Below are 27006 nucleotides of genomic sequence, written 5' to 3'. Positions count from 1 at the left end.
CTTGCAATGTTCAAATTTTTCAGAAAACGCAAAGAATTTTTTATTTGTTTTGTAGCTTTTGTGTCACATGTTACCCTTATACGAGGCAGTTGTACATTTTCACAACCCTTTTTGTCCATTTGCTATTGGAATGTAGCTAATAACCAACTAGCTTCTTGTATCCTATAAGATTTTTACCCCACAAGATATGGAATTTGAATTGTTCAAAATCAGAAAAAAAGTATTATTTATTTATTTTTTTTTAACCAAGAGTGTAAATAAAGAGCCATTTAGTTAAAAAAAGGTTGAAAACAGATGGAATTAGGAATGGATGGATGTGTATATATATATATATATATGTAGATTGTGACGAATGATAAGCAGGTAAGAGTAAGACAACTTTTTCATTCTCAATGTTTGGTGTGAATTTGGTGTTGTTTTAAAACAAAATGGCAGACCCACTTGGCTTTAATTTTTGCGCAGGAAATAATGGTGAGCAAAAGTAAGCATTAAGCATTCATTAATAAAAAAAGTAAAGAAAAAAAAAAAAAACAAACAAACAAAGCAGGACTCCTTTGAATTTGGGGTTCTTTCAAGTTGCAAATTGCAAAAGTAAATGAAATCAGCTTACAGATGGTTGAAAATTGGCATAGATTCTTAACACATGGCTCGGTCATTAGATCTAGAATTCGTCTTCTTCTAGGCATCAACCACCCCCTTATAATTAAAACCAAGAACAACATTTAATACATTAAAGTAATTGAAATTTTTTTTTTATGCCAAAAAAAAAAGAGAAAAAAAGAGATGCATGTTCATCAGGTAATGAAAGATACAGGAGCTTAAAAGGAGAAATGGAGGACTTAGATGAGGGGTCACAATCCCTCCCAATTGTTCTTCAACTGTTTTTATTATTCTTTTTCTACCAAAAAGAGATAATTCAATTAGCCAAAGCATAAACCACCACATTGGAAGGTTGGCTATAACTCTTCCACCTATTTGTTTTTCCTCTGGTAAAAAAAAAAGAAAAAAAAAAAGAAAAAAGGATAAAAGAGTTTTATTTTTTGGTAAATTAGTAGGGAGAGTTTTGAAAATAAAAGTGAGGAGGGAGCTGTGGGTAGTGTGGGCAAAATCACAAAAAGGATAACCAAACAACTGTCTGTTGCACTGACCTGTGACACATGATTTGCCCAGGGAAAAAGGTAACGCTAGAAACAAGAAAAAAGTGAAAGGTGGGTTGCGAGGTAATTATAGGCATGAAAAGAAAAACCAGGCCTGTACTCTCTCTCTAGCTCTCTCTCTTTCTTAGCTCTCTCTCTTTCTCTCTCTCTCTCTCTCTCTCTTACATATTTTCTCTCTTACAGTCATAGATCTTTGCCCAAGTAAAAAAGCTTTGCCCCCAGAAAAACAAGAGAAAACCAAAAACCAGCCAGCCCTGTTTGTTTTCTCATCTTGCTTGACCTGGGGCCATAATTGAGTGACACCAGACAAAGCTTTCTTTCTTTGTCCATTCTTCCCCATACCAGTGATATCTCTCCCTTCCAGCTCTTTTTCCTATCCTCCCACAATTCCTTTCTCTCTGACTAGACACCCTCTTAGTAATGCAAGATGCAAGCTTTGTGTGGTTGGTTCCTCAGTGAATCAGCCATTTTCATGTTTTCCGGAAAATGAGGGAAAGTGGAAAGAAGATATAAAGGAGACATTGAAGAAACAAAGATAGACCCAAGTCTTCATTTTTAATTTTCTTGCCCCCCACCGCTCATTTTTTTTTTGGTTACCTTCTATTTTTTCTCTAAACTCTGCAGGCATTAAGACTAGAAAATGAGGAAGCATGGATGGCAACTCCCTTACCACCCTCTCCAGGTTTGTATTCAGAATTTCATATTTTGATTTGTTTGGTGAGCAACTTGGTCTTCCTAATTTTCATTTGAATGATTGTTTTTGTGCTTCCAAAGGTGGTGGCTGTTGCTGTATTTCTGGCATTGGGTTTTGCCTTCTACGTGTTCTTTGCTCCTTTTGTCGGGAAGAAGATTTTTCAGTATATTGTGATGGGTCTCTACACTCCACTTGTGAGTCATTTCTCGTATCCCCTCCTTTTTTCATATGTATTTTTGCACTTTATTTTGGTGCTTAAGATCTGTTTTTTACCTGCTTGTTGGTTAGTCATTCCTGGGTTAAATTCTGTTTATGTAAGATCTTTTTCTCGTAACTGGATTCCTTTCCCTTTCTGTGTTATTTTATTCTTATGGTGTGGTAATCTAATCTATAGATCTTTCCATGTATGTTATGAACCTGTTCCTTTAGCTAGCAAGGGATAATTGGTTAGTTTTCTTGTCTGTATCTTTTAGTTGGCTCCCGATCTCTAGCAACATGAATTTTGATTTTGATGTCTTGAAAGTTCAGAACGTTTATGGTTTTCTTGAGAGAACAAAAACTTTGGGTTTTCATTGACTGTTAGATAGGACATCTATGTAATTGAGGAAGTGTTTGTTGCAGTTGTTGCCAAACACTTAGAAATGAATCAATAAGCTGATTAAATGAATTAAGTTAAAATTCTCACCCATTGCGAATTTTATTGGCTCCTTCACCTAAAAGAATATATTTGTAGATAAGGTGAACATATTTCTATACAATTAGTTCATATAAGCATGTAAAAAGCTTTCTCTTAAAGAAAATTTTCATTTGAATTGCTTAAATATCAAACTGATCATTAAATAAAGGTGTCAATCAACTAATCCCTTTGTTACCTTTGCAGTGTGACTTAATAGATCTGGATATGTTGAATAAATGCTTCATGGAAAAAAGTTTTTCTATCAGTCGATAACACGAAACTTTGATAAGTTTTTACAAAATAAATCCCAAAGGTTAGCAATATTATTTCAGTGTACCATCAAGTGTATGATTACATGCCCAAGGAAGTTACTTGCTTACAATACATAATTTACCCACACCACTCTTCAACCAAAATTTGCGAAAATTTGGGGTTTAAGCTACAAAATGCACACTAGCCACTAGTGAAATTCTTAATCAATTATGATATGTGAGTCCTAAAAGTTCCATGTTAGAAATGTCTGGATAGCAAGTACTTTGTGTTAACTAATTCTAGGCATAAATATGTATGTTTTAGTCTTTCAGCTAATTGCAATTCATTTGGTTAGTAGCATGTGAAATAATTGCTGTAAGTTTATAAGTAAATCACATTTATATTTAACTGTATCGATGTGCCTTTTCCCCTTATGAAGCATAAATAAGGTTTCCTTTCTTTCCAGATTACATGCGTCTTCAGCCTATATGTTTGGTGTGCGGCAGCTGATCCTGCAGATCCAGGAGTTTTCAAGTCAAAGAAGTATCTTAACATTCCAGACTGTGAAAAGCATTCTAGACATAAGGATTCTAAACTGGGTGGGGAATCAACTTCATCGTTACATGATGCTAATGCTACAACACTTGGCGGGAAACCTCTGTTTAAGGATGAACCGGGCAAAGATGCAACTTCTAAAAACTCAACTACAGATATTGAGATGAAAAATACATCATCAGAACGTTCATCTTGTCTCTGGCTGATTTGCTCTCCATGTGCATATATGTGCAATTGTTCTAGTTCAAGTGAGGAATCCTCTACACAACAATTGAGTGAAGAAGGAATGTTCTATTGCAGTTTGTGTGAAGTTGAGGTGTGTAGTTGCACTTGAAAATCAACGAAACTCTTTTTAAGTTTCTCTTTTTTTTTTTTTTCTTTTCTTTTTTTTTTTTGGTTCAAATGATTCTTGAATTATATTTTGTAATCTATAATTAGAAGACAACATGATTAGTTGGGTATATACTGATGTGGCATGCAGAAATCAGGCATGTTATAGTTGGGGTCTAATGATATTTTATAATGCAGAAGTACTGCATTATACCATCATTCTGTGCTTGATTACTAAGAAAACTGTTAAGGGTGGCATGCCCAGCTTATCATGTTCTCAAGCTCTGTGTTTCACTCATTTAATAAGCACTTTAGTTTATTACAAGGCTTTTTATGTGATTTGAAATTTTCCAAGCAGGTCTTCAAGTACAGTAAACACTGCAGAGTTTGTGACAAATGTGTTGACCGCTTTGATCATCACTGCAGGGTAAAGGATATTTAATTTGTTCAATGTTCTTTCCTTATTGTTTGGTAATTGTTCTAATACCAATTATATCCTTGCCTTTGTAGTGGCTTAACAACTGTATCGGAAAAAAGAACTATAGACAGTTTTTCACCCTCATGGTTACTGCTCTCCTATTGGTAAGCATGAGCCTCTACTGTTATCCTTGCTCGGGAATCTTCAGATAGTAAACCCACAACTCTCCACATGTTTCCCTTAAACCTTAAAACTCCAGCTAGCCCTTTTGAGTTTGATCTGTTCTTCATTACCTTGATTTTCATCAAGAGAGAAATGGGAAAAGAACAATCCTTCTTACCCATGTCAAACTGAATATAAGAGTATCCAAAATTCTTTTTGGAGAAAAATAGAGTATCCATAATTCCCACTGTTGTGGAAGAAGAGTGTCTTATTCACAATCTTCTTCATTATGAAAGAAAAATGTTCAACATACTGCAGTTGATTTTTACAATAATGTTTATTGCCTCTACTCAAGTAGTCTGCTTACAGCTGCTTTGAGCTTATTTGGTCGCATTTTGGTGTTCATCCCTATTCAAGGTCATATTCTTTGCATAATGTCTGATGGCGGTTTGTTGTCTGTCATTTCATAATTCAGTAACTGCCCTCTGAGTAACTGTACTGTAGAACTAAAAATTCCTGGTTAGTGACTTACATCTCCAAGGGTCCTTCGAAAGGCAATTCTAATTTAACTTTCTTCACAATTTTGACTTATTCAACTTTTTAATCTGCCCTTGCTCATAGCCAAAACTTAGACCTGTCCCTGATCTTTACGGTTACCATATCCTGAATTTGCTGCCATGATTCCCACAAGTAGCCAGAATCTGAAGATCACCTCAGAGTAAGAATTTTATTTTCAAGTCATTTTCATTTTAATTGATTATTGACAGGTATGTACATGGTTTGTGCACCTTGGGCTTGAGATTGCAGCTTATTCTACAATGGTCAACTGGGATTCTTGTGCTTATCTGCTGTTTTGTTGAGAGGAAGCAGTTCGCTGTAGATATATCTGCGAAGTTGGGAAGCAGTTTCTCTTTAGTGCCATTCGTTATTGTTGTGGTGTGTTTTTTTTCACAAGACTCTACTTTTAAATATGTTGTCTATTCTGACTGATTTTCTATAAGTTTTGTCTCAGTATAGTGATTCCCTGTTAATTCATTTGATTTGTTAATTGAGCATGGCCTCTACACAGACTAACGAATTGTAAGTTAAATTTACAGGTGTTATGCACATTTTTGGCAATGATTGCGACCCTACCACTTGCACAGCTTTTCTTCTTTCACATCCTCCTTATCAAGAAGGTAAGCTTTGACAGTATCTTGTCATAAACAGTTGCTTAATCATATGAATGGAATCTTATCGAAATCTTCAAGGTTCACCTACCTTTCTTTTACCGCATCTTAATGATGTATTTAATGCCTCCACTGTGTTTTTTCTTTTCATAGTTTTTTACCAATAGGAATGTAGAAAATGTTAGAGAAGAAAATTTTCATCTGTCTGGAAATGCAGTTCATGGTCGATAGTAGTGTTTGTTATTTTCAATTTGTTTATAGAGAAACTTGTCTGAGAACTATAATTTTCATATGATATTGTATATATTTTGTGTGGTGTATCACTGTAAAAATGTTAATGATTACATCTGGATGTGATGCAGGGAATCAGCACATATGACTATATCATAGCTTTGAGGGAGCAGGAACAAGAGCAACAAGGAGTTGGAGGTCAGCACAGTCCCCAAATGTCTCCTGCGAGCTCACTTACTGGATTAAGCAGTGCAAGCTCATTTACTACTTTCCACCGGGGTGCTTGGTGCACGCCCCCACGGCTGTTTCTAGAAGATCAGGTAATTTTAACATTAGCATGCTTCGTGTTCAGTTTTTTTGTTTTTATTTTTTTGTGTGTAGATATGGCAAATTCCTCTGAGAGTTAATAGTGACTAGGATTCTAGCTGAAGCTGCAACAGATCCATGTAAAAAGATTTCGTGAAAAGAAGTAATTGGATGTTGATCATTGTGTTTTCTGTTGTTCAACTATTCCTTCCCCTTCTTGAAAGGTTGTTCTTGAAGCTATGCAACATGCATATAATTACTTGCTTATCATTAGTTATTCAATTTGGGACTGATTTTTACATCCTTTTGTTTCCAACATGAGAATGGTATAGGGATCATGAGATTTTAAGTCACAATGAACTTAACCAAATTGCTTAATATGTTAATGCTGCTGTGCACTCCTTCCAGTTTGATGTTGTACCGCCAGAGACTGGATCTGTTAGTTCATTAGGCAAAAAGATGGGGGGAGATGAACCAATTAAGAAGAAGAATCTGGGAGCAGTGAAGATTAGTCCATGGACTCTTGCAAGATTGAATGCAGAAGAGGTCTCAAAGGCTGCTGCTGAAGCAAGAAAAAGGTCCAAAATCCTGCAGCCTGTGGTGAGACGTGATGCTTCTTTTGGGCTAGAAACTGACAGTAGCTTTGGCAGCAGTGGCCGCAGAATGGTTTTTAGGCCAGAGAATAATAGAAGGCGAGCTAATAAGCGGGTGCGCCTTCCTGCTGAGCTGCCAATGGAGCCGCTTACAAAGACTTCAGCTAAAGCTGTTGACAAAGGTTTCACTGAGACATCAACTAGTTTGGCGCCTCTTCAGCTTGAAGCAAGGAGTGCTTTCCAAACAAGCCGAGCTATGTCAAGCTCCACAGGGATTGTTGCTTCTTCTCCTGAGAGCAGTTTAGACTCTCCAGACATCCACCCTTTCCGGGTGTCCTCATCGGGTCCTGAAGAGGCCAGGCGGCTCACAGGTCTATCTGCAACTGGTATAGCTGCTCAAAGCGGAATCCCACTGTCAAGGTCAACTAGTGATGGATATGAAGCCTCTGGTGGAGAAGACAGTGATAGGGTTCCTTCTAGGATCGTACAAAGATCGACGAACTGGAGTAACATTCTCTTTGGCTCTGATCATGACGATAGGATGGTGAACCTGAAAGCATCATCTTCTAGCCAGACTAACAATAGAAAGTTATGATCAAAAAATTGTGATTCATGAAAGTTTTAGGTCTTGCAATTCTATCAAGGGAAAATAGTTCAAAATTCTTTCATTTGTGATCCAAGGTGATTGGGTTGTGGGTTTTCGAAAACTCAGGCTTCAATGGGTAAGACAGACAGTGGCTGTATAGAATTTTAGAATTGGAAATTTTAACTGAGATGCAATGCACATACTTTGTATTTTTGCTTAGACTTCTTTTGCGGCCTCTGGTGTGTTCACAAGACTTGACAAGATGAGCAAGTTTGCCGCTGTACTGCTAAAAGTTGTCCTCCTGGTGGACCCTGGAGGGTTTTGTTGAAAATGGTTTCTTCATTTTTGTCTGTCTATTTATTTCTTTTATTTTTTTTTGGGTGAAATTGAAAGTGGTTTCCCCATGAATGGCTTTCGTTTAATTCTTTTATGTCAATTCCATAAAGGATAATCTCTAACATTATTTCAAAGAGGACTGGTGACAAAAAATAGATGGTTTCCTGTTTTGGTGGATTTTGAAATCCATGGGCAGTGACCCCTATACTGGGTTTAGGTTTGCATACTCGATTCATTTATAGATGAAATTTTATATCAAATCCTACAAAAGTCCAATAATCTTGCAGCATTACAAATTTTCTTTTTAATTTTTATTTTCCAACCTCTTTCCCGATTCATTCATTATTTGTATTTTAATTTTTTCCCTTTTTCTTTTTAACTCTAAATGCAAATTTTTTTATATGCAACTGTTACATTGGTTGGCATGGTATGACAAACCATCCATAATCAACCACTCAAAAATTGTTTTGTAGCATTAAAGAAAAAGTTTAATTAGTAGAACTCAGATTTTTTATTTTGGTGTCGCATGAAATAATAAATTATTCAGTTTATGTTGCTAATTATTTGGTTTATGTTGCACGTGATTGTTGTAAAATACATGGATGACATAACACAATTGATTTTAAAGTGATCTAAAAAAAAAATATGATACTTTTTTTTCTAGTGTCAATTCAATTTCAAAGGTTGGGCTAAACCAGTTTTTGTTATTTAGACTTGGGGATTTTTGTTTGGATGGCCCAAACATGACGGATTACAAGCGAATGTAGTAGAGGATCAATATTGCTGAATGTGATTGTAAAATAGCTTTTACCAAAAATCCCCATCCACAAAAAAAATCTATCTTCCAACTCAACTCATACCTCATCCACACAAAATAGAAAAACTCCATGTCCTTGCGGTTGATCAAAAACCCTTAGCAGAATCCTCCAAAAGAAATCAAGCGACTCACACAGCACGACAGACGTCATCAACATTAAATAAATAGTCAATCAATGACTTCCAAAGTCTTTTTCCGCAAAAATTAATCTTGGCTTCTAACTCTGACTTGTAGTTTCCGATCCACCTAGATCAACACCAGTACAGCTAGTAATACATCGCGACCAATTCTTCGCGAGTCTCCCTTTTTATAATCTTACACTTTATTTCCCTTTGGTTTGTTTTATCATTTAAAGACAATGTGTACTTAAAAAGACAGTGAAAGCTTTGAATCAAATATACTAGTCATCAATTTTGTTAATCGATAACTTGTTTATCCAAGTTTGGAAGAAAGGTGAACTAAAATTCTGTATCCAAAATTTGATACATCAATTTGGTGTTGTATAACCCACCTTTAACAAGTACAGCATCCGATAGAAGAAGAAGAAAGGAATTTTTTCCAACCCAAAAATCATCCTCACAACATCTCTAACCACACTTACATTTCAACACCACCAACATCCGTACCATCTAATTTCCAAGCCTTCATTGATTCAATTATATAAAAAAACCCATTACAATGTAAAAATCTTCCTGCTAGTTCTAAATGGTTCCTAAATCCGTAAAGGTCTTATTTTTGTCGGAAAACTTCCAAATTTTCTTTGGTGCGGGGTTTGAAGCTATAATTTTCTTGCAGGGCTTTGTCTATTACAGATTCCAATCATACAAAACACTAACACTATTAAAAAAGAAAAAGAAATCTTTATATTCACAAATTTTCATACATAACATTCATGAAAACTTTGTCCCTTTTTTCTTTTCATACATTTAACAGTTTTCTAATATAAACAACACAAACAAGTGACAACAAAGATAAAAGAACCACCAGAACAACTAAAGGAGAAGATAGTTGGCTGAGCATTACAGAGTTTGACTAACCTCATATACTCATGATCAAGTATACACAACAGAGACAACATGAGGAACTTTCTCATCATCAAAGGGCAAGCAAACATATTCTCTTGCAAACTCCTCAACGATCTCAAAAGCAAGCTCCCCTTGAATGGCTTTGCAGTACATGTAAAGCACCGTATTCGCAGCGAAATTATAAAGCATAACCAAAGTCAGAAAGCTCGAAGTCCCAACGATTTCCACAACAAATTGCCAACTCTTCCACCCATCGGAAACACCAACCACACGGACAGTCGAAAACGAAGCTAAAAGGGAAATCGCTGCGAAAGATACGAAAAACAACATCATCGAAAAAGCGACCCTTCTCATCCCTTTAAGCAAATTCCCACTCCGCCTCAACGGTTGCAGACCCCAGCTCGATTCCAGCACCACGACCACAAACGCCAGGTTCCAAATCGTTTGCAGATACAACAACACCGAAATCAGAACAATCATAAGAATCACAAACAATACAAGTACATAAGGCGAAGATAAATCAGTCTCAAACCCCAAAAAATCGATTCCTGTAATCACCAGGAACAAGAAGATGGCGAAAAGAATTGCGATCGCAAAAACGATGATCTGGGCAACAATAAGGGTACCCAAAAGAGGGAAGAAGGAGAAGAAGATGGATTTGATAGCGGAGACGAGCTTGACGGGTCGGCCATAGAAGCCATGGAAGACACTGTAAGTGATCGATCCGATGGCACAGAGAGAGAAGACGAAGGTGAGGACGGAATAAGCCAAAGCAAGGAAAAGGGTCTTGGCGGAGACAGTGGGTTGGTCTTGTAATTCTAGTTGAGGAACGAAATCAGTAAGAGCCGTGAAGATTTGAGAGTTGTTGGGGATGGGATCGATGAGGAGGTCCTGGAGAGTTGGGAAGACGACGAAGGAGAAGCTGAGTGGAAGGATGAAGAGGACGGAGAGAGCGAGGAAGTGACGAGAGTGAGCGTTGATTATGCGCTTTGTTTCGGAGAAGACTGTGCACACGTCGAGAACTGGTGGTCGCGATGGCGATGGTGAGGTCGCCATGGGAAGGCAAAAGAAGATATGATGGGAATGGAGACAAACAGAGATGGAATGAGAGGGTTGGAGGAGAAGAAGAAGACAAGAAAATTATTTTTATTTTATTTTATTTTATTTATTTTTCGGGGTAAGGATAGGAAGATAGCGTACGGAAATGGAAGTCTTCTGGGACCTCTGTGGGTTTCAGTTCTTTGGACCTGGCTGCTGTTCCTTTTTTCACGTCCCAACTCTTAAGCAAAGGTCCAAGAGGATTCTGATTTCTGATCACCAAATATTTATTTAAGTTTCTTTTGTTTTTGTTTTTTTTTTTTGGGCTTCCAATTTAAATAAAGATCAATCCGTGTTTGGTATATAAATTAGGCTAAGACAGTAGTAAAAAGTCGCAGTAACTCCATATTTTGATGTAAATTTTGATGGAATGCAAATGACCAAGATATACAAATAGTTAGAAAAAGGAACTTTATGTATACCCATGTAAAGTGTGAGAGTCATATATTTCTTTGTATTTTAACTATAATCACCAAGATAAGTTCATTCAGGATTATTAATCAAGTCTATGATCATTTATTTAAATTTATATTTTTACATTATAAAAAAAAATATCATTTGAGATTTTATATATTTTAATATATATTCCTCTCAGGATTAAAATAGCTAAATAAGATTCTTATAGTGGGATAGTTAGTTGATGAGGTGTTGAACTAGACCACCAGCTTAGGTGCAAATTTTTAATAACGTGCTTGTAACCTCTATGATGTTTTCTCCACCGAGATCCAATAAAACGAGTGTATGTCATTCAATTTTGTTGTTGCCTTATGTGCTTGCCTTTTTATTTTCGATTATTGTCACTTGCTTTATTGCCTGCTTGATATTTGCATAATACTAATATCGTGTGGATAGTTTGTTTGTGAGGAACATTAACGGTTGGCTTATTACTCACGAGGGGCTAGTAAGCATAGCACTGTCCAATTTGCATACACTAAAGAGTGGGACCGTAACACACAGATACAAAAAATGACGAATGAGATGCGATTTGATGCTATCGATCCGAGCTCGCTGGGATGATGGAGGCATATGTCAAAGGCCACGATTGGTGTGAGGTCTTTGAAAAGGTGGAGATGATCGACGATTTGACGAGTTGAGTGAGAGCACTCGAAAGGAAACAAAGCCAGTGGTGGTTGTCGGCCTTTTGAGCTCAACTGTAGGCGAGCAAAACGCAGCCGCGAAGGAAGTAATAGCAAGCCTATTGGCTATTATGAATGATTTGATGGAAGACTTTCGAGCCACCATAGAGGCATTCAAAATCGAGTTAGGGTAGATGAATACCAAGCTCACTCAAACTGTGCAGGCAATGGAGAACCAGCTTGCCACCCTCAATGGGAGTACAGTACGCATGACTCAAAGTGCCCGATACTCGAGCATATGGAGGTGTGCATGATACAAAAGAGCTCAAAAACTTTCTATTTGATATGGAACGATTCTTTCAAGTGGTAAGGCCACATTTGGAGGAAATGAAGGTGAAAATGGTCATAATGTACCTAACAAACTATGTGAAATTGTGGTGGCAGTCCAAGTATGAGGACATTAAGAACAATATATGTGTCATTGTCACATGAGACCATTTGTAGAAGAAATTCAATAACCAATTTCTTCCCAAAAATGTGAACTACATTGTCCACTGACATTTGAAAAAGTTGAGACAAGCTGGTAATGTCAGGGATTATGTGAAAGCTTTCTTGGCATTCATGCCAGATATCCGTGACATGTTAGAAAAGGATAAACTCTTTTACTTCCCAGAAGATCTGAAACTTTGGACCAGGATGGAACTTCAATGACAATGGGTGTAGGATCTACCATTGACGCTAGGGGCAACAAAATGCTTAATGGACTACGTGTTGTAAAGCCCTTGCAACAGGAAACCCCAGCATCCCCTTTCGAACACCAATAGCGGTAGGTTCTTTACGCCTCCAATTTCACAAAATTAGGGGGAGGCGATAACATAAAACCTCCGAATCCGAGAGATACTTCATCTCAGACATTCAATGCCTTTGGGAATAAACCTAGATGTATGGCGTGCTTGTTATGTAATCATCCACATGGGGTTGCCGAGTGTCCTCATATAATTGCCCTCAATACCTTCCAAGCTTCTTTTCATGCACATGAGCCAATAGAATTGTGAGAGGAGACAGTAGAAGAGAGGGAAGACATTGTCCAAGTGGGCACATTAAGATTTTTGAACATCCTTAAGAAGCAGGTCATTTTGACCAAGAGACCAATAAGAAAGGTCTCATATTTGTGAATGTGGTAATTAATGGGAAGGCCACAAAGAGTGTGATGGTGGACATGGGTGCCACCTATAATTTATGTTTAAAAAATGAGGCTAAGAGACTAGGCTTAAGCTTGCATAGAGATGCAAGGCAAGTGAAGGTTGTTAACTCCAAATCCTTACCCATGGTGGGCGAGACAAGTGCCTTTCAAATTGGGATCTTGGAAGGGCCATGTGGATTTGATTGTGGTTTCGGTGGATAATTTAATGTCATCTTAGGAATGGACTTTCTAATGGAGAAGAAAGCAATCCCCATTCCCATTGCCAATAGCTTATTGATGATAGGAGAGCAAACTTGAGTGATCCTAGTGTAGAGAAAGCAATTGAATGACTCCGAATTCTTATAAGCACTCAAATTTAAGAAAGGGTTGAAACACAAAGAACCTTATTACGTAGCACTAATAGTGGGAAAGGAAGATAAGTGTGATGAACCAACCCCTCTGTGGTGATAGAAGCTTTAAATCCTTTGACGACGTAATACTAGCTAAATTACTGAGGAACCTGCCCATCGACGAGACATCGACCAAAAAATTGAACTGATGCTTAGAGAGAAACCCCCAGCAAAACACCATATGGAATGACTCCTCTAGAGCTGGTGGAACTGTGGAAGCAGTTGATGGTACTTTTGGAAGCAGGGTTCCTTAGGCCCTTGAAGGCACCATATAACGCTCCAGTATTATTTCAGAAGAAGAAAGATGGAAGTCTATGCTTGTGTGTGGACTACCGAGCATTGAACAAGGTCACCAGGCGGAACAAATACTTAATCCCCTTAATTACTGACTTGTTCGAACAACTTTGTGGTGCCAAATTCTTCACAAACTAGACTTGAGATCGGAATACTACCAAGTAAGAGTGGCTGAAGGGGATGAGGAGAAAACTACTTATGTTATGTGATACAGAGCTTTCAAGTTCTTAGTGATGCCATTTAGGTTGACCAATGAGGGAGAAATATTTTGCACTCTTATGAACTAAGTATTCAGAGACTTCCTCGACAAGCTTGTTGTGCTATATCTCGATGGTATTATGATTTTCAGTTCTACCATTGAGGAGCATTTTGAGCATATTTGATTGATGTTTCAAAGGTTTCGAGAAAACCAATTATTTGTGAAAAGAGAGAAACGTGCTTTTTCTAAGAGACGAATTTAATTTTTGGCCCATATTATCAAAGATTTGAAGATTTACATGGATATAGAAAAGGTAAAAGCCATCCAAGAATGGAAAACTTCTGCTAGTGTCAAAGAACTTAGATCCTTTCTTGGATTGGATAATTGCTATCATCCCTTTATCAAAGGAAACTTAAAGAAGGCAACTCCTTTAATGGAATTGCTAAATAATGATGTGCCGTGGAAATGGAGCAATGAACATCAAGGTTCATTCGATGATTTAAAGGAAGTTATGATGAGTGATTGGGTCTTGGTGCTTTCGGATGTCACAAAACCATTTGAAGTCCAAATTAATGCATCAGACTTTGCTTTGGGTAGAGTCCTACTTCAAGATGACGATCTCATAGCCTATGAATGTAGAAAGCTATCAAAGGCAGAAAAGAATTAAACTGCTTAAGAGAAAGATATGCTTGCTATGATTCACTGCTTAAGGATGTGAAGACATTACCTATTGGGGTCAAGATTCATTGTAAATACTAATAACTCAGCTATTAATCACTTCCTCACGCAACCAAAACTAATCCCAAAGCAGGCTCATTGGCATGAATTTATTGTAGAGTTTGACTTTCACTTCGAACACAAGACGGGGACCAAGAATCAGGCTGTTGATGCATTAATTTGTAAAATGGAGCTCACACCATTAAGGGTGTTAGCTAACATGGCGGCTAGCACTATTGCTACTTCAATATGAGAACTCATAAGGCAGCACTTAGGGGGAGATTAATGCACGTAGAACATCCTAAAATTGTGTAAAAAGGGGAAAACATGCCAATTCTGGGAGGAAGATGACCTATTGAGGATGAAGGAGGATAAATGATTTGTCCCAAGATCTGGGGATTTAAGGAAGACACTGTTGTAGGAGTGCCATGGTACCTTATTGGCCGGACATCCGGGATGGTAGAGAACATTTGCACTGATCAAGCAAGTTTACTATTGGCCATAAATGCATGATGATGTTATGGATTACACTCGAACTTGTCTTGTGTGTCAATAAGGCAAAGTGGAAAGACAAAAGCTACCAGGGTTGTTGGAGCTACTTCTCGTCCCCATCCTTCCATGGGAGAGTGTGTCGCTTAACTTCATCCTCAACCTTCCAAAGATCAGGGATCTCTAAAGTATTTTGGTAGTTGTAGATAGATTCTCAAAATATATGCTACTTTCATCCCAACATTAAAGTACTGCATGGCTAAGAAGATAGCTTGCCTAATTTTTAAGTTTATGGCAAATATTAGAATGCCCAAACATATTGTCAGCGATTGAGATGTTGAACTCATAGGGTCTTTCTAGAAGGAGCTATTCAAACTTCACGACTCCTAGCTCAACATTCCTCCTGTTATCATCAGTGAATAGATGGACAAGCTGAAATGTTTCAATGGCATGTTGGAAGAGTACTTACGACACTTTGTTAGCACCTACTAGGAAAATTGGGCACAACTCTTTGACGTACCCTAATTCTACTTCAATGCACAAAAGGCTCTCCCATGAGTACATGCCCATTTAAGATAGTTAATAGTCAGAAACCTTTGTTACTACATATAGTAAGTAAATATAAAGGTAAGAACCCAAGGGCTTTCAACTTCACGAAGGAAAGGAAGAGCAACATGAAGATAGTTAAATCCTACTTGGAGAAAATGGCCAACCGGATGAAAAAATGGGCAGATAAAGGACGGAGCCCTCAATGTGGGAGATATGGTGATGGTGAAGTTGATATGAGAAAAGTTTCATTGGCTAGAAGATAGAGACCCCAGATTGATGAGGAAGTATGAAAGGCCAATTCCAATCGTCACCAAAGTTGGGAGAGCCTTGTATAAGGTGGTGACTCCAGAGTGGATGAAGGTCCAACTAGTATTTGATGTCAATAGCCTCATGCCATATTTCCCAGACAATGAAGATTCAGCATGCAACGACCTAGCAAGAGCTGACGTCAACATCAAGCTACCGAAGAGGTAAAAGAAGCAGAGGAGATCCTAGCTGACAGAGTCAAATATGTCCATTGACATCCAGTACAAGAGTACTTCGTCAAGTGGAAGGGACTGGGAGATGAAGAGACCAGCTGGGAGAAAGAGGACAAATTAACATTCTATAAGCAAATGATTGAAGAATTTAAAGTGGTAGTGTTGTCGAGGACGTCGACTTATTGAGTGGGGGAGGATGTGCGAGTCATAGGTACCTTTGTATTTTGGTTGTAATCACCAAGTTAAGTTCATCCATTGGTCATCAGTCAAACCCATGGTCACTTGCTTAGATTTATATTTTTGCATTGTAAGAAATAGTGCCATTATGATTCTTTGTGTATTTTGATGTATATTCTTATCAGGATGAAAATAGTTAAATAAGCTCTTTAGAGGGGATGACTAGTCGGCGAGGTGTTGGGCTAGACTACCAACATAGGTGAGAACTTTTAATAGTGTGCTTGTAACTTCTTTGCTATTCTCTCCATCGAGACCCAATAAAACGAGTGCATTTCATTCAATTTCATTGTTGCCTTTTGTGCTTGCTTTTTTACTATCGATTATTGTTATTTGCTTTATTGCTTGCTTAATGCTTGCACAATATTAATATTGTGTGTGTTGTTTGCTTGTGAGGAATACTAACGGTTGGCTTACTACCAACGAAGAATTAGTAAACACCACACGTTCCACTTTGCATACTCCAAGAAGTGGGATCGTGACATAAACTATGGGTTAAGAGTACGTTTGAGATGGAGTCCTGACATTGATTCAAGAAATTACTCATTTTAAAATTTTGTTTTTCAACAACTATACAATAGGTGATTCTTTATGTGATTTTTCAAAATCTGTATCAGTAAAAACATAATGCACATTTTTTTGTCAACTATATATATATATATATATATCTATATGGAAATTCTATGGTGAGGACGGTCCGCATGAGGACCGCAGTATTAGTGATGATTTTTCATAGTATTAACGACGGTTTTTTAGAAAATCGTCACTAATACTATGAAAAACTGTCACCAATACTGTGGTCCGTATAAGAACCGTCCGCACCATAAATGGACTGTATATCTATATATATATATATATATTTATATATATTTTTAAATCTTTTTTAAAACTGATTTTAACTATTCTTAAATCATTTTAAAAAAATTCTTGACTCGGACAAGTTGAAAAACACAAGACATTTTTTTTTTTTCATATCTTCCTCTTACAAAATCACTAAAAATTTAATGCACATTTTTTTTTATCAAATATTCTTTTTATCTTTTTAAAAATGATTTTAACTATTTTAAAATCATTTTAAAAAATTCTTGACGCGGACAAGTTGAAAAACACAAAACACGTTTTTTTGTTTGTTTTTTCATTTTTTTCCTTTTCTTCCTCTCCCAAAAGCAATTTTTGCATTTTCTGTTTTTTACTTTTACATCATTGTTTCTCCCACAACCTTTCCTCCAAATTGGTTATGGTTTCCAACCAGCCATTGCGCACTACTTTTTTCTTTCCTTTCTCTATCATCGATCTTTTATTACCCGAAAAAAAAAAAAAAATCTATCTTTATCTCTTTATTCAACTATTTGTATTCTATCAATCACTCCTTCACTTCTCATATTCTTTTTGAGTTATTTTAAGAAATTAATGGTTGTTGTTGATTCTTTTTATTTTAAGAAATTAATGGCTGTTTTCATGAAAGCTTAAAAGATTATTTTTAAAGAAGCAAGCAATTCCAAAACTGAAGCGAATAATGTTAATAATATATTATTAATAATAACACGAGGGAGGCAACGAATCAATAAAAAAAGGAAAAAAGAAAAAAGAAAGAAAAAGGTTTTAAATTATTGGTTAAAGTTTGGACATTAAAGTCCCGTTGTAACTCTCAAAGTTTTGAAGGATTTTCTTGGAAATGAGTTTATCAAGAATTGGTGAAATTTATTTTGTTAGGGCATATTTAATATATATATATATATATATAAATGAAAAAATAAAATAGCTATTATATAGATTTAGTTTTTCTATATTTGGTATGTTTTGAAAATAGATATACCTTTATAGGAGGCATATTCAATTAGAATTTTAAAATATTTTTATATAAATTTTTGAAATTTAAAACTTTGGAATATATTCAATACAAACTTTTAAAAGACTTTAAAAATGTTTGGGATATTCAATATAAATTTTAAAATATTTTTTAAAAGTCTATAAAAGAAATATTCAATTAAAACCTTTTAAAAGTCTATAAAAGTCATGTGATGTTCAAAATGTCTATGACTTTTATTGACTTTCAAAATTCTAGACTTTCATTGACTTTTAAATAAAAATTGAAAACAATTCCTTAAAAAATTCTTCACCTATTTACCTCCAAACTTTTGAAGACTTTTGAAATAATTTCAATTGAATTAATCTTGTAAGCCATTTTTGTAGCGCCTCGTTCTCCTAACTGGAGAAAAACTTTAGTACTCCAAGATTATCTAGTGGTCATTGCCTTCTTCTATGTAATATTAATAATTAAAAAAAAAATATTCAATTATTATTTTGTATATAAAGTGGAATGAATTGAAAAGAAAATAATTCATTTACATCCTACCACATAGCTATCTTTTTACTAATTTTTTAAATTTCACTCGTTTATTTGGATTTTGATAAAATAATGTATAATTTTGATAATATATAGAATCAAATATGAAAAATGAAAATTTTCTCATTTATCCAATATGTAAATTTTAACATGTTTAATCTTGTTTTTTATAATTTATAATTTTTAAATTGAAAAATGCTTAACTTGAATTTCTAATAATTTTTTTCATAGTAAGGTTAGAAAATCAGATTAAGAGATTATATTGGTAATTAAGAAAATATATTAAAAACAGGGGAAGGAAAAAAATTGTATGTCTACAAAAACTCATTAATCAATTTGTGAATAGTTTTTAGATTGTGTAGAGCAGAGATCTTGATGAAAAGTATATGTAGCCAAAACATTTCTAGATCATATACCCAAAATTTGTATACAAAATTTGAATTATTTGGTAAAAATGCTATTTATATAGACTAATTAACCTTGATTCTAATTAAATATTTTTACCAAATATATAAGCAAGAATAATTATTCCTTTTTTCTTTTTTATTTGCATAAATAATTATTCTTATTTTTTAAGGAATAATTATTTTGTATACTAAAAATGTTCTTGTTAGTTAGTAAGAGAAAATTTAGGACATGTAAATAATTAAATTCATTTTTGTTTTAAAATTAAGGATAAATTTATTTTTAATAAACTATATAAAGTATGTTTTCTAGAGAATTTGAGAATTATAACTTTTTGCTGGGAATTAATTTCCACCTTTTTTTCTTAAATCCTAAGAATTAGATTTTCAGAAGCTCATATTTTCCACCATTTGAAAATTACTCAAGCGTAGGAAAAAATAATTTTTGCAAGGAATCTTAATTTCACACAAAGAATGACACTTTTCAAATGGGACTTAAATACAAAATGGTGGGGATGAATAGACAATCATTTTTAAAAGACAAATGGATTATATAATTTGAATTGTCAAGACCTCTTCTAATGGTCCTTACCCCGAACTCTAGGAAGATCCTGTTTAGGGGAAACCTCATCGAAAATTCTACAGAAAATCCGACAATATCTCTCGTGTAAGGTGAATTTCCCCAAATTCAATCCTACACAGAAAACACACTTCTACATATTTGTAGTTGCCTACACCTTCCACTTTCTACATTGAAGAGGATTTCCAAACTATCTAATACTTATAGAAGTTTAACTTTTGGTTGCTTAAATAACCAACTAGGAACACATCAAATAATTAGCAGTAAGTACCATTAGATATGAGCTAGAAAATCGATGCAAGCATACTAGAACAAATGAGAAAAATAGGTGAGAAAGATATACAAAGAACACTAGATATAACGTGGTTCAGTCATTAAAGAGACAACCCATATCCACAGGCCAGCGAAAGAAAAAAATAGATTTATTAAAGGAAAGAAGGTTAAAGCTCATAACCAGTCATCTAGTTTCTAAAGAACATATCTCTGTTTACACAACTAGTCGTTTGATTTCTTAAGAACAAACTTCTGCTTTTAATTAGAGAGCCACATGCACTTTTATTGAAGAACAACTCACTCTCTCTCTCTAACCAGAGTACTGTCTCTCGAAAAGTGTGTTCCTACATAGAGTGATTGCAATTATCTTAACACTCACATGCTACAATATATTTTCATGTGCAACTAGACATGGCTATAATGCTTACACATCTATTATAGGATTAAATACCACTACAGCTCACACACCTAAATATAAATATAAAAATAATGTGCATCATCCTGGACCCATAATACTATTAGTGATAATGATACAATCATAATAATGATAATAATAATAATAACAATAATTCCAATAACATCTTTATTATTCAAAACCCTTGTACATACATATATATATATATATATTTATATATACACATAAATATGGTTATATATAGTCCCTCAAAAGTTCTGAATCACCTGCTAGTAGGCTGATACTGATAAGAACCTGCCCGTATCCGTATCAACAACACGTTGGAGTGCTGATCCTGTGCAATTGAAGACCAGACCAATTACTAGAGCTCAAGTTAAGATATTTAAGGACAATCTTGTTAGCTTCATATAAGTAGTTATTAAATCTCAAGAAGGCATAATGGTGATAGAAGATCCTAAGCCCATGTTGAGCATCCAAGTTGTAAAGGCATAAATGGACCTGGGAAGCTGTTTTGGTGCATTTGAGGACTCCATACAGTAAGGGATGGGTTTGTTAGCTCATGAAGGTGATTGAGCTTAACAAGGGACAATGGAATCAAGCCAAGATAGAAGCAAGTATTTCCAAGTTCATCGTTTGCATCCAAGCTTCCACATTGGCCGAATTAAACATGTTTGGCGCTGGGAAGGAGTTATCTTGTAATCCAAGAAAGCTTTGATCATTCTAATCAATGGCAACGTGTATGGACTAGTTCTAATCCTATATGGAATATTGAATCTGATTTGGAGCTTAAACTAGCTGGTGATTGGACAAGACAGCTTATTTAGAAATTCAGTTAACTACTTTTCAAATCTAAAATTTGACTTTTGTTTTAGGAAATAATCTTTTATTTTTAGCTTTTATTTAATTATTTGTTGGACAAATTTCTTTAGGAAGGTTGATATTTTAATATTTTGATTGAAAATTAAGTAATTCCTATTTTAAAATTAAGGAATTAATTAATCCAAATTAGCTTAGGAAAGACTTGGAAATTCGGCAATTACCTATTATTTTGCTAAGTTGGCCGAATTTGACCTAGTTACTTTAGGATTTTATTTTTGTCACTCAAACATATTTAAAGGTTTATTTTCTCAATAATATTTGGATCATTATTGAAATAGAAAATTACTTGTGAGAAAAATTTTTCTTTGTTTTCCTAGAACACGTAGAACTTCAATTAGTGAACTAGTGTTCTAGCTTGACTTATCAATAGGATATTCCATAACCTATTGTGGCATCTTCATCATATACCAAGGTTTCTAATCAAAAGTCGATTAGGGGTCAAGGTGGCCATTAGAATCTGAACTTAATTTTGATCTGGGCTAATTTAATATGGGTTTAGGAGCAAGTCGACCTAGGTTAGTAGCATTTGGTATCAGAGCCGAATTCTGTTCAGGTTTGATCTATCTTATTTGATTTACTTTATTTTTGTGTTATTCTAAAATTTTAACATTAGGTTAACATTGTTCTCTACTCATACATGTTCTGCATAAAAAATTTCATAGCCAAATTATGTTTCCTTTTTGTTAGTCAAAATTTTGCTTTCTAGGTTGTTAGTTGGTTTGCATATTAGTTCTTAGTAATGTGGTTTATTGTTGATTTTTATTTTTGTTTTAATATTAATTAGTTGCACTCATATTTTCAAAAAAGAAAAGAAAAAAAAGAAAGGAATTTAAGAAAACATATTGCAAATCCTAAATTTGTGCAATTTTTTTTTGCTTGAAATTAGAATCGGGTTTGATAAGTTGTTTGGCATTGGAATTGTGATTTTTAGTGGTAATTGTGCTGCTGGAATTTGTATTGATATTATTGTAATTTTTGATAAAAAAAAAAAATAAAAAAGGCTGAATTAAAAAAAAAAAATATTACGCTAAAGCCGGGGTTGAGAGAGTTGAAAAATTGAGTTTGTTTGGTGTGGAAATTCAATTATGTTTGCTGAAGTTGTTGTTTGCTCATTCAAATTTGGTTGCTGGATATTTGAATATTGGTGTTAATTGATTGGATTAAAATTGGTTTAAGGATTTGTGACATAGACTTAAATTATGAGAAATTTTGTTCGAATTGAGTTCTTGTTAATTGTTGAATCCTTCTCTAAATTTAGCCTTGAATTTTTGGTCTCTTAATATTCTGTATATTCCTTTATTGAATCCAAAAATTGCTTTGTTATTTTTTCTCTTTTTCTTAGTTAGTAAAGTTGAGACTAGGATTTATCATTCACTCAGAATTTGCTTGCTACTTGTTTTTGTTTTATTGATACGTTTAATTAGGATATACCTGTGATGTAATTGCTGGTTTTAAGTGTGTTTATTAAAAATTTGAGATAATCTTTGAGTAGAAAAAAGCAAGAAAGTGTGAGCTTATAATAGGGTTGAAAAGCCAAAACTATTAGAAAATCATGGCATTGTTAGCCATAAAACATAAGCAAACCTAAGAGTAAGGTGTTTTAGCCGAAGGATTGCTTTCTAAGCTTGTTTTTGTATTTTGTTTAAGCCAAATTTTTGTGTAATCTAGGCTAGTTAAGTTGGTGTACAAAGACACCAAAATGTGTTAATTAATCTGTATTAGCCAAATTAAGGTTTAAAGAAACCTAAGCACCTTGATGACATGGAAGCACCTTGGTGACGAGGATGATGACATGGATAGCTGCTTGATGACATGGTGCTTAACCATTCGATCTCCCTCTCCTTCAATACATGTGAAGACATGTGATATCATGCATGAGAACTGCTTCACCATGAAGTACTTAATAAAGTAGCAACATATGTCAACACCTTATGAAGCATGTCATGAAGTTACCTTTATACATATGCTTACTTCATCATGAAGAACTTGAAAAAACATTGGTGCATAGGACCGGCCATGGTATGCTTTCACACCAATTTTGTATGCTATATATATAATAACACTTCATTGTATTATGCAGATTGATTCTTGGAAAAATACCTTAGTTTTCTATTTGAAAACAAAAAGAAACACCAAACCGGCTTTGCTGGAAAAGTTTTCAGCAGCTATTTCAAACGCTAAGCCTAGTATATCAATTCCTAAATCAATTTCAAACAAACATATACCTTGCCCTAATCTTTCAAATTGGTATCAGAGCCTCATTTCTTCAATCTTTGCTAAGAACAAGTGAGAATTCAGAGAACACCAACCTGTTTCAATGGCCTATACACATTTTTCAGCACCTTCACCTCCTATGTTTGATGGCCAAAACTATGCGGTTTGGGCAATCAAAATGAAAGCCTATCTTCAAGCCTATGATCTTTGGGAGTTGGTTGAAGTTGATTATGAAGTAGAACCATTAAAGGCAGGAGCTTCAGCAAACTAAATTAATCTTCATCGTGAAGAAAATGGAAGACCTTACAAGACTCTCGTAGCAATACAAGCTGCTGTAACCGATGAAATTTTTACAAGGATTATGACTTTGTAAAACCCCTAGAGAAGCTTGGGAAAGGCTTCAAGAAGAGTTTCAAGGAAGCACAAGGAAAAACAAATGCAGCTGCTAAATTTTAGAAGAGATTTTAAAAATTTGAAGATTCTGGAACATGAAACGGAGTTCACCAACAAAGTCATGAAGATTGTGAACCAAATTCTCCGTATCAAAGGATTATTGAAAAGATCCTCATACGTCTTCTAGAGAAGTATGAAGCAAAGATTTCAACTTTGGAAGAAATAAAAGATCTTTCACAGATTACAATTGCTGAATTGATCAATGCTTTGCAAGCCACGGAACAAAGAAAGAGTCTTTGACTTCAAGGGGAATCTAGCTCTAGTGAAGCAACCCTTGCAGAAAATAATGAAGGAAAATCAATCTAGAAACCAAAGCCTGTTCAAAAGAAAAATAGAGGCAAGGAGACCACCAACCAAAGAGGTAACAAGATGACCTATGGTCGTTTCACAATATGCAAGAAGCAAGGACACACGGCCAAGCTGTGCTAGTGGAGACAGAATGCTCAGTGCAAAATTTGCAAACAATTTGTCACATGGAGAAAGTTTGCAAGCAAAGGAACTAGAGGAAAGAGGCAAGAAAAGCTCAAGAACCCAAAGAATCAAGAGAAGAGCATGAACATACCTTCACAGCACCTGCAACTTAGCAAGCACAACCAAAGATTCTTCGATTTTGGACAGCGGTTGTACTAATCACATGTGCAACAACTGTGACCTATTTGTGAGGTTCAATACAAGAATTGCAACAAAAATCAAGGCAGCAAATGGACAAATGATGGAGGCACAAGGAAAATAAGATTTGGTGATTACAACACCAAAAGTTACAATACTAATCACAAACATTTTGTATGTACTAAATTGATCTGAGAATTTTTTTTAAGTGTGCCATAACTTATGAAGTAAGGATACACTTTGAAATTCTTAGATACATGTTGTGAAATATCTAAGGATGGAAAAGTTGTATTACTTGTCCATATGAAGGATAATAGCATTGTGATTGATTTTAATTAACAAAATCAATTGGCCATGAGTACCAAATCCAAGAAGTTTAAGCTGTATGGCAAACTTGTCAACTTGCCAAGCTTAAAAGATAACCCTTTCCTTTGACAACTCTCGATAAGGCAAAAGAAAAGCTACAATTAGTGCATTCGGATTTGTGTGGACCGATGAATGAAATAACTCATACCGGGAGGAGGTATTTTGTCATCTTTATTGATGTTTATTCAAGAAAATTTTGGATTTACTTCCTTAAAAAATAAAAAAAATTAGAGGTAGTAGCCACTTTGAAGAATTCAAAACACTTGTGGAGAACCAAGCTCAAACAACTATTAAAGTAATCCAAAGCTATAATGGAGGTGAGTACATTTCAAAGACTTTCAAATATATTTGCAAGCAAAGTGGCATCATACATCAACTTACAACTCCATTTACTCCATAAATGGAGTTAGTGAAAGAAAGAATAGAACCATTATAGAAATGTCAAGATGGTTGCTGTTCGAAAGAGTTTACCAAAGAAATTTTGGACCAAACCTGCCAACAAAGGTGTATACCTTCTAAATTGACTTCCATGTAAGGCAATTAATTCCAAAACTCCAAATGAATTGTGGTATGACTTTAAACCCTTAATTGCTCATTTAAAAGTCTTTGGAAGTATTTGTTATATGCATGTACAGGACACCAAGAGGTCCAAGCTAACAAGAAGGCAAATATTGATATTATTGTTGGCTACAACTTGGTTTCAAAGGGCTATAGGATATATGATGTGTCAAAGATGCAAGTTGTTGTCTCTAGAGATGTTGTCATAGATGAGAACTTATATTGGAGTTGGAAAGAGTATAAAGTGGAAATAAACACCTATATTCAATCAAGAACTCCTTCCATGGATTAAAGTGACCTTGATATTGTCAAGGATGATGAAGATGATGATCTAGCCAATGAAGACTATGTTGGGAAGAGAGGCACAAAATCAATTACTGAACTTTATGAAAGAGCAAGGATGGCAACATCTGATCTAGCAACATACAGTGAGGCTGTACAACAGAAAGAATGGCAAGCTACCATGAAGGGAAAGCTTTACATAATAGAAAAGAACAAAACATGGAATTTAGTGCCGAAACCTAGTGATGGGCATGTTATAGGTGCTTAATGGGTTTTTAGAACCAAGCTAAACCCCAATAGAGCCTTAAAAAAGCATAAAGCAAGATGGTTTATGAAAGGATATTTTTAACAATATGGAGTAGACTACGTGGAGACTTTTGCAAGGTAGCAAGACATGAAACTGTTTGGCTACTTCTAGATAATATACCATTTGGATGTGGAATCAACATTTCAAAATGGTATATTGGAAGAAGAAATCTATGTTGAGCAAACTAAAGGCTTTGTTAAAGAGGGAAAGGAGGAGAAAGTGTACAAGCTTCATAAAGTTGTGTACGGGCTTAAACAAGCTCCATGAACTTGGTATGCAAGAATTGATGATTTTCTAACTCATGAAGGTTTTTCAAGAAGTGAAAATGAGCCTACCCTCTACATGAAAGCCAACATACATGAAGATAAAATTGTAATCTCTCTTTATGTTGATGATTTGCTCTTAACAGGTTGCAATACCGAAGCCATCCAAAAGTTCAAAGACAAAGTGAAGCAAACCTTTGAGATATCCAATTTTGGCTTAGTGAATTATGTCATTGGTTTGAAGATCAAGCAAACAAATAAAATTATATTTCTATTTCAAGAAAGATATGATTAAACTTGCTTGATAAGTTTCAAGTAGAAAATGCCAAGTTTGTTGAAACACCAATGATTCAAAATGCCAAGTTCGAACTAAATGGTGGAAGTGAAAAAGTGAATCGTTCGGTTTATAGAAGTTTGATAGAAAGCTTGCTTTATTTGTGTGCTGAAAGACCTGATATTATGTATGTTGTAAGTGTGTTATCAAGGTTCACGGGTGCTCCATCTCAGAACCATTACCAAGCTATAAAGAGAGTCCTAAGATATGTGAAAGGCATGTCCAATTATGGAATTCTATACAAGAATGGAAACATTTATGAGCTAGTTGGCTATTATGATAGTGATTTGGCAGGTAGCCTGGAAGACATGAAGAGTACCTTTGGCTACTTGCTCATGTTTGATTCAGGTCCATTTTCATGGAGTTCACACAAACAAGGAACCATGGCATAATCAATAGTAGAAGCCGAATACATTTCAGCGGCAACAGCATTAACTTAGGTTGCAATCAAATAAATGCAACCACCATTTATTGTGACAACACTTCAGCCATTTCCATTACCAAAAATCCAGTACAACATAGAAGAATAAAGCACATTCCTATGAAGTACCATAGCATCCAAGAGGCTGAAAGAAACAAGCAAACAACCTTGGTGCATTGCTTAACTCAAGATCAATTGGCTAACATTCTCACAAAACCATTGCCAAAAGAAAGACTCCAAAAGCTTAGGAGTCTTCTACATATCAT

At 35.1% G+C, this 27006-nt stretch overlaps 2 protein-coding genes across 2 annotated transcripts; one reads left to right on the top strand and one right to left on the bottom strand.

Moving 5' to 3' along the window:
* The first annotated feature begins 1104 nt into the window (after positions 1-1104).
* On the top strand, positions 1105-7483 carry LOC107407081 (probable protein S-acyltransferase 22). Its single transcript, XM_016014313.4, has 9 exons — positions 1105-1839; positions 1932-2045; positions 3246-3650; positions 4023-4091; positions 4175-4246; positions 5052-5180; positions 5342-5422; positions 5776-5964; positions 6359-7483. Exons 1-9 carry the CDS (start codon positions 1798-1800, stop codon positions 7136-7138), a joined length of 1881 nt encoding a protein of 626 aa, XP_015869799.3. The 5' UTR covers positions 1105-1797; the 3' UTR covers positions 7139-7483.
* Positions 7484-9122: 1639 nt separating this feature from the next.
* LOC107407075 (uncharacterized) lies at positions 9123-10611 on the bottom strand. The gene has a single exon (XM_016014305.4). The coding sequence runs from the start codon at positions 10361-10363 to the stop codon at positions 9335-9337; it is 1029 nt and encodes a 342-aa protein (XP_015869791.2). The 5' UTR covers positions 10364-10611; the 3' UTR covers positions 9123-9334.
* Between the last annotated feature and the right edge of the window lie 16395 nt (positions 10612-27006).

Source organism: Ziziphus jujuba, chromosome 12 (genome assembly GCF_031755915.1).
Source record: "Ziziphus jujuba cultivar Dongzao chromosome 12, ASM3175591v1".
NCBI classification, from domain to species: Eukaryota; Viridiplantae; Streptophyta; class Magnoliopsida; order Rosales; family Rhamnaceae; genus Ziziphus; species Ziziphus jujuba.
The sequence above is the reverse complement of the archived record's forward strand: the minus strand, read 5'-3'. Positions and strand labels throughout refer to the sequence as shown.

Coding starts and splice junctions, on each gene's coding strand:
- LOC107407081 (XM_016014313.4), top strand. CDS start 1,798: ATGAGGAAGCATGGATGGCAACTCCCTTACCACCCTCTCCAG. Junction 2,046..3,245: donor TGGGTCTCTACACTCCACTT/GTGAGTCATTTC, acceptor CTTTCTTTCCAG/ATTACATGCGTCTTCAGCCT. Junction 4,247..5,051: donor TGGTTACTGCTCTCCTATTG/GTAAGCATGAGC, acceptor TTGAGATTGCAG/CTTATTCTACAATGGTCAAC.
- LOC107407075 (XM_016014305.4), bottom strand. CDS start 10,363: ATGGCGACCTCACCATCGCCATCGCGACCACCAGTTCTCGACGTGTGC.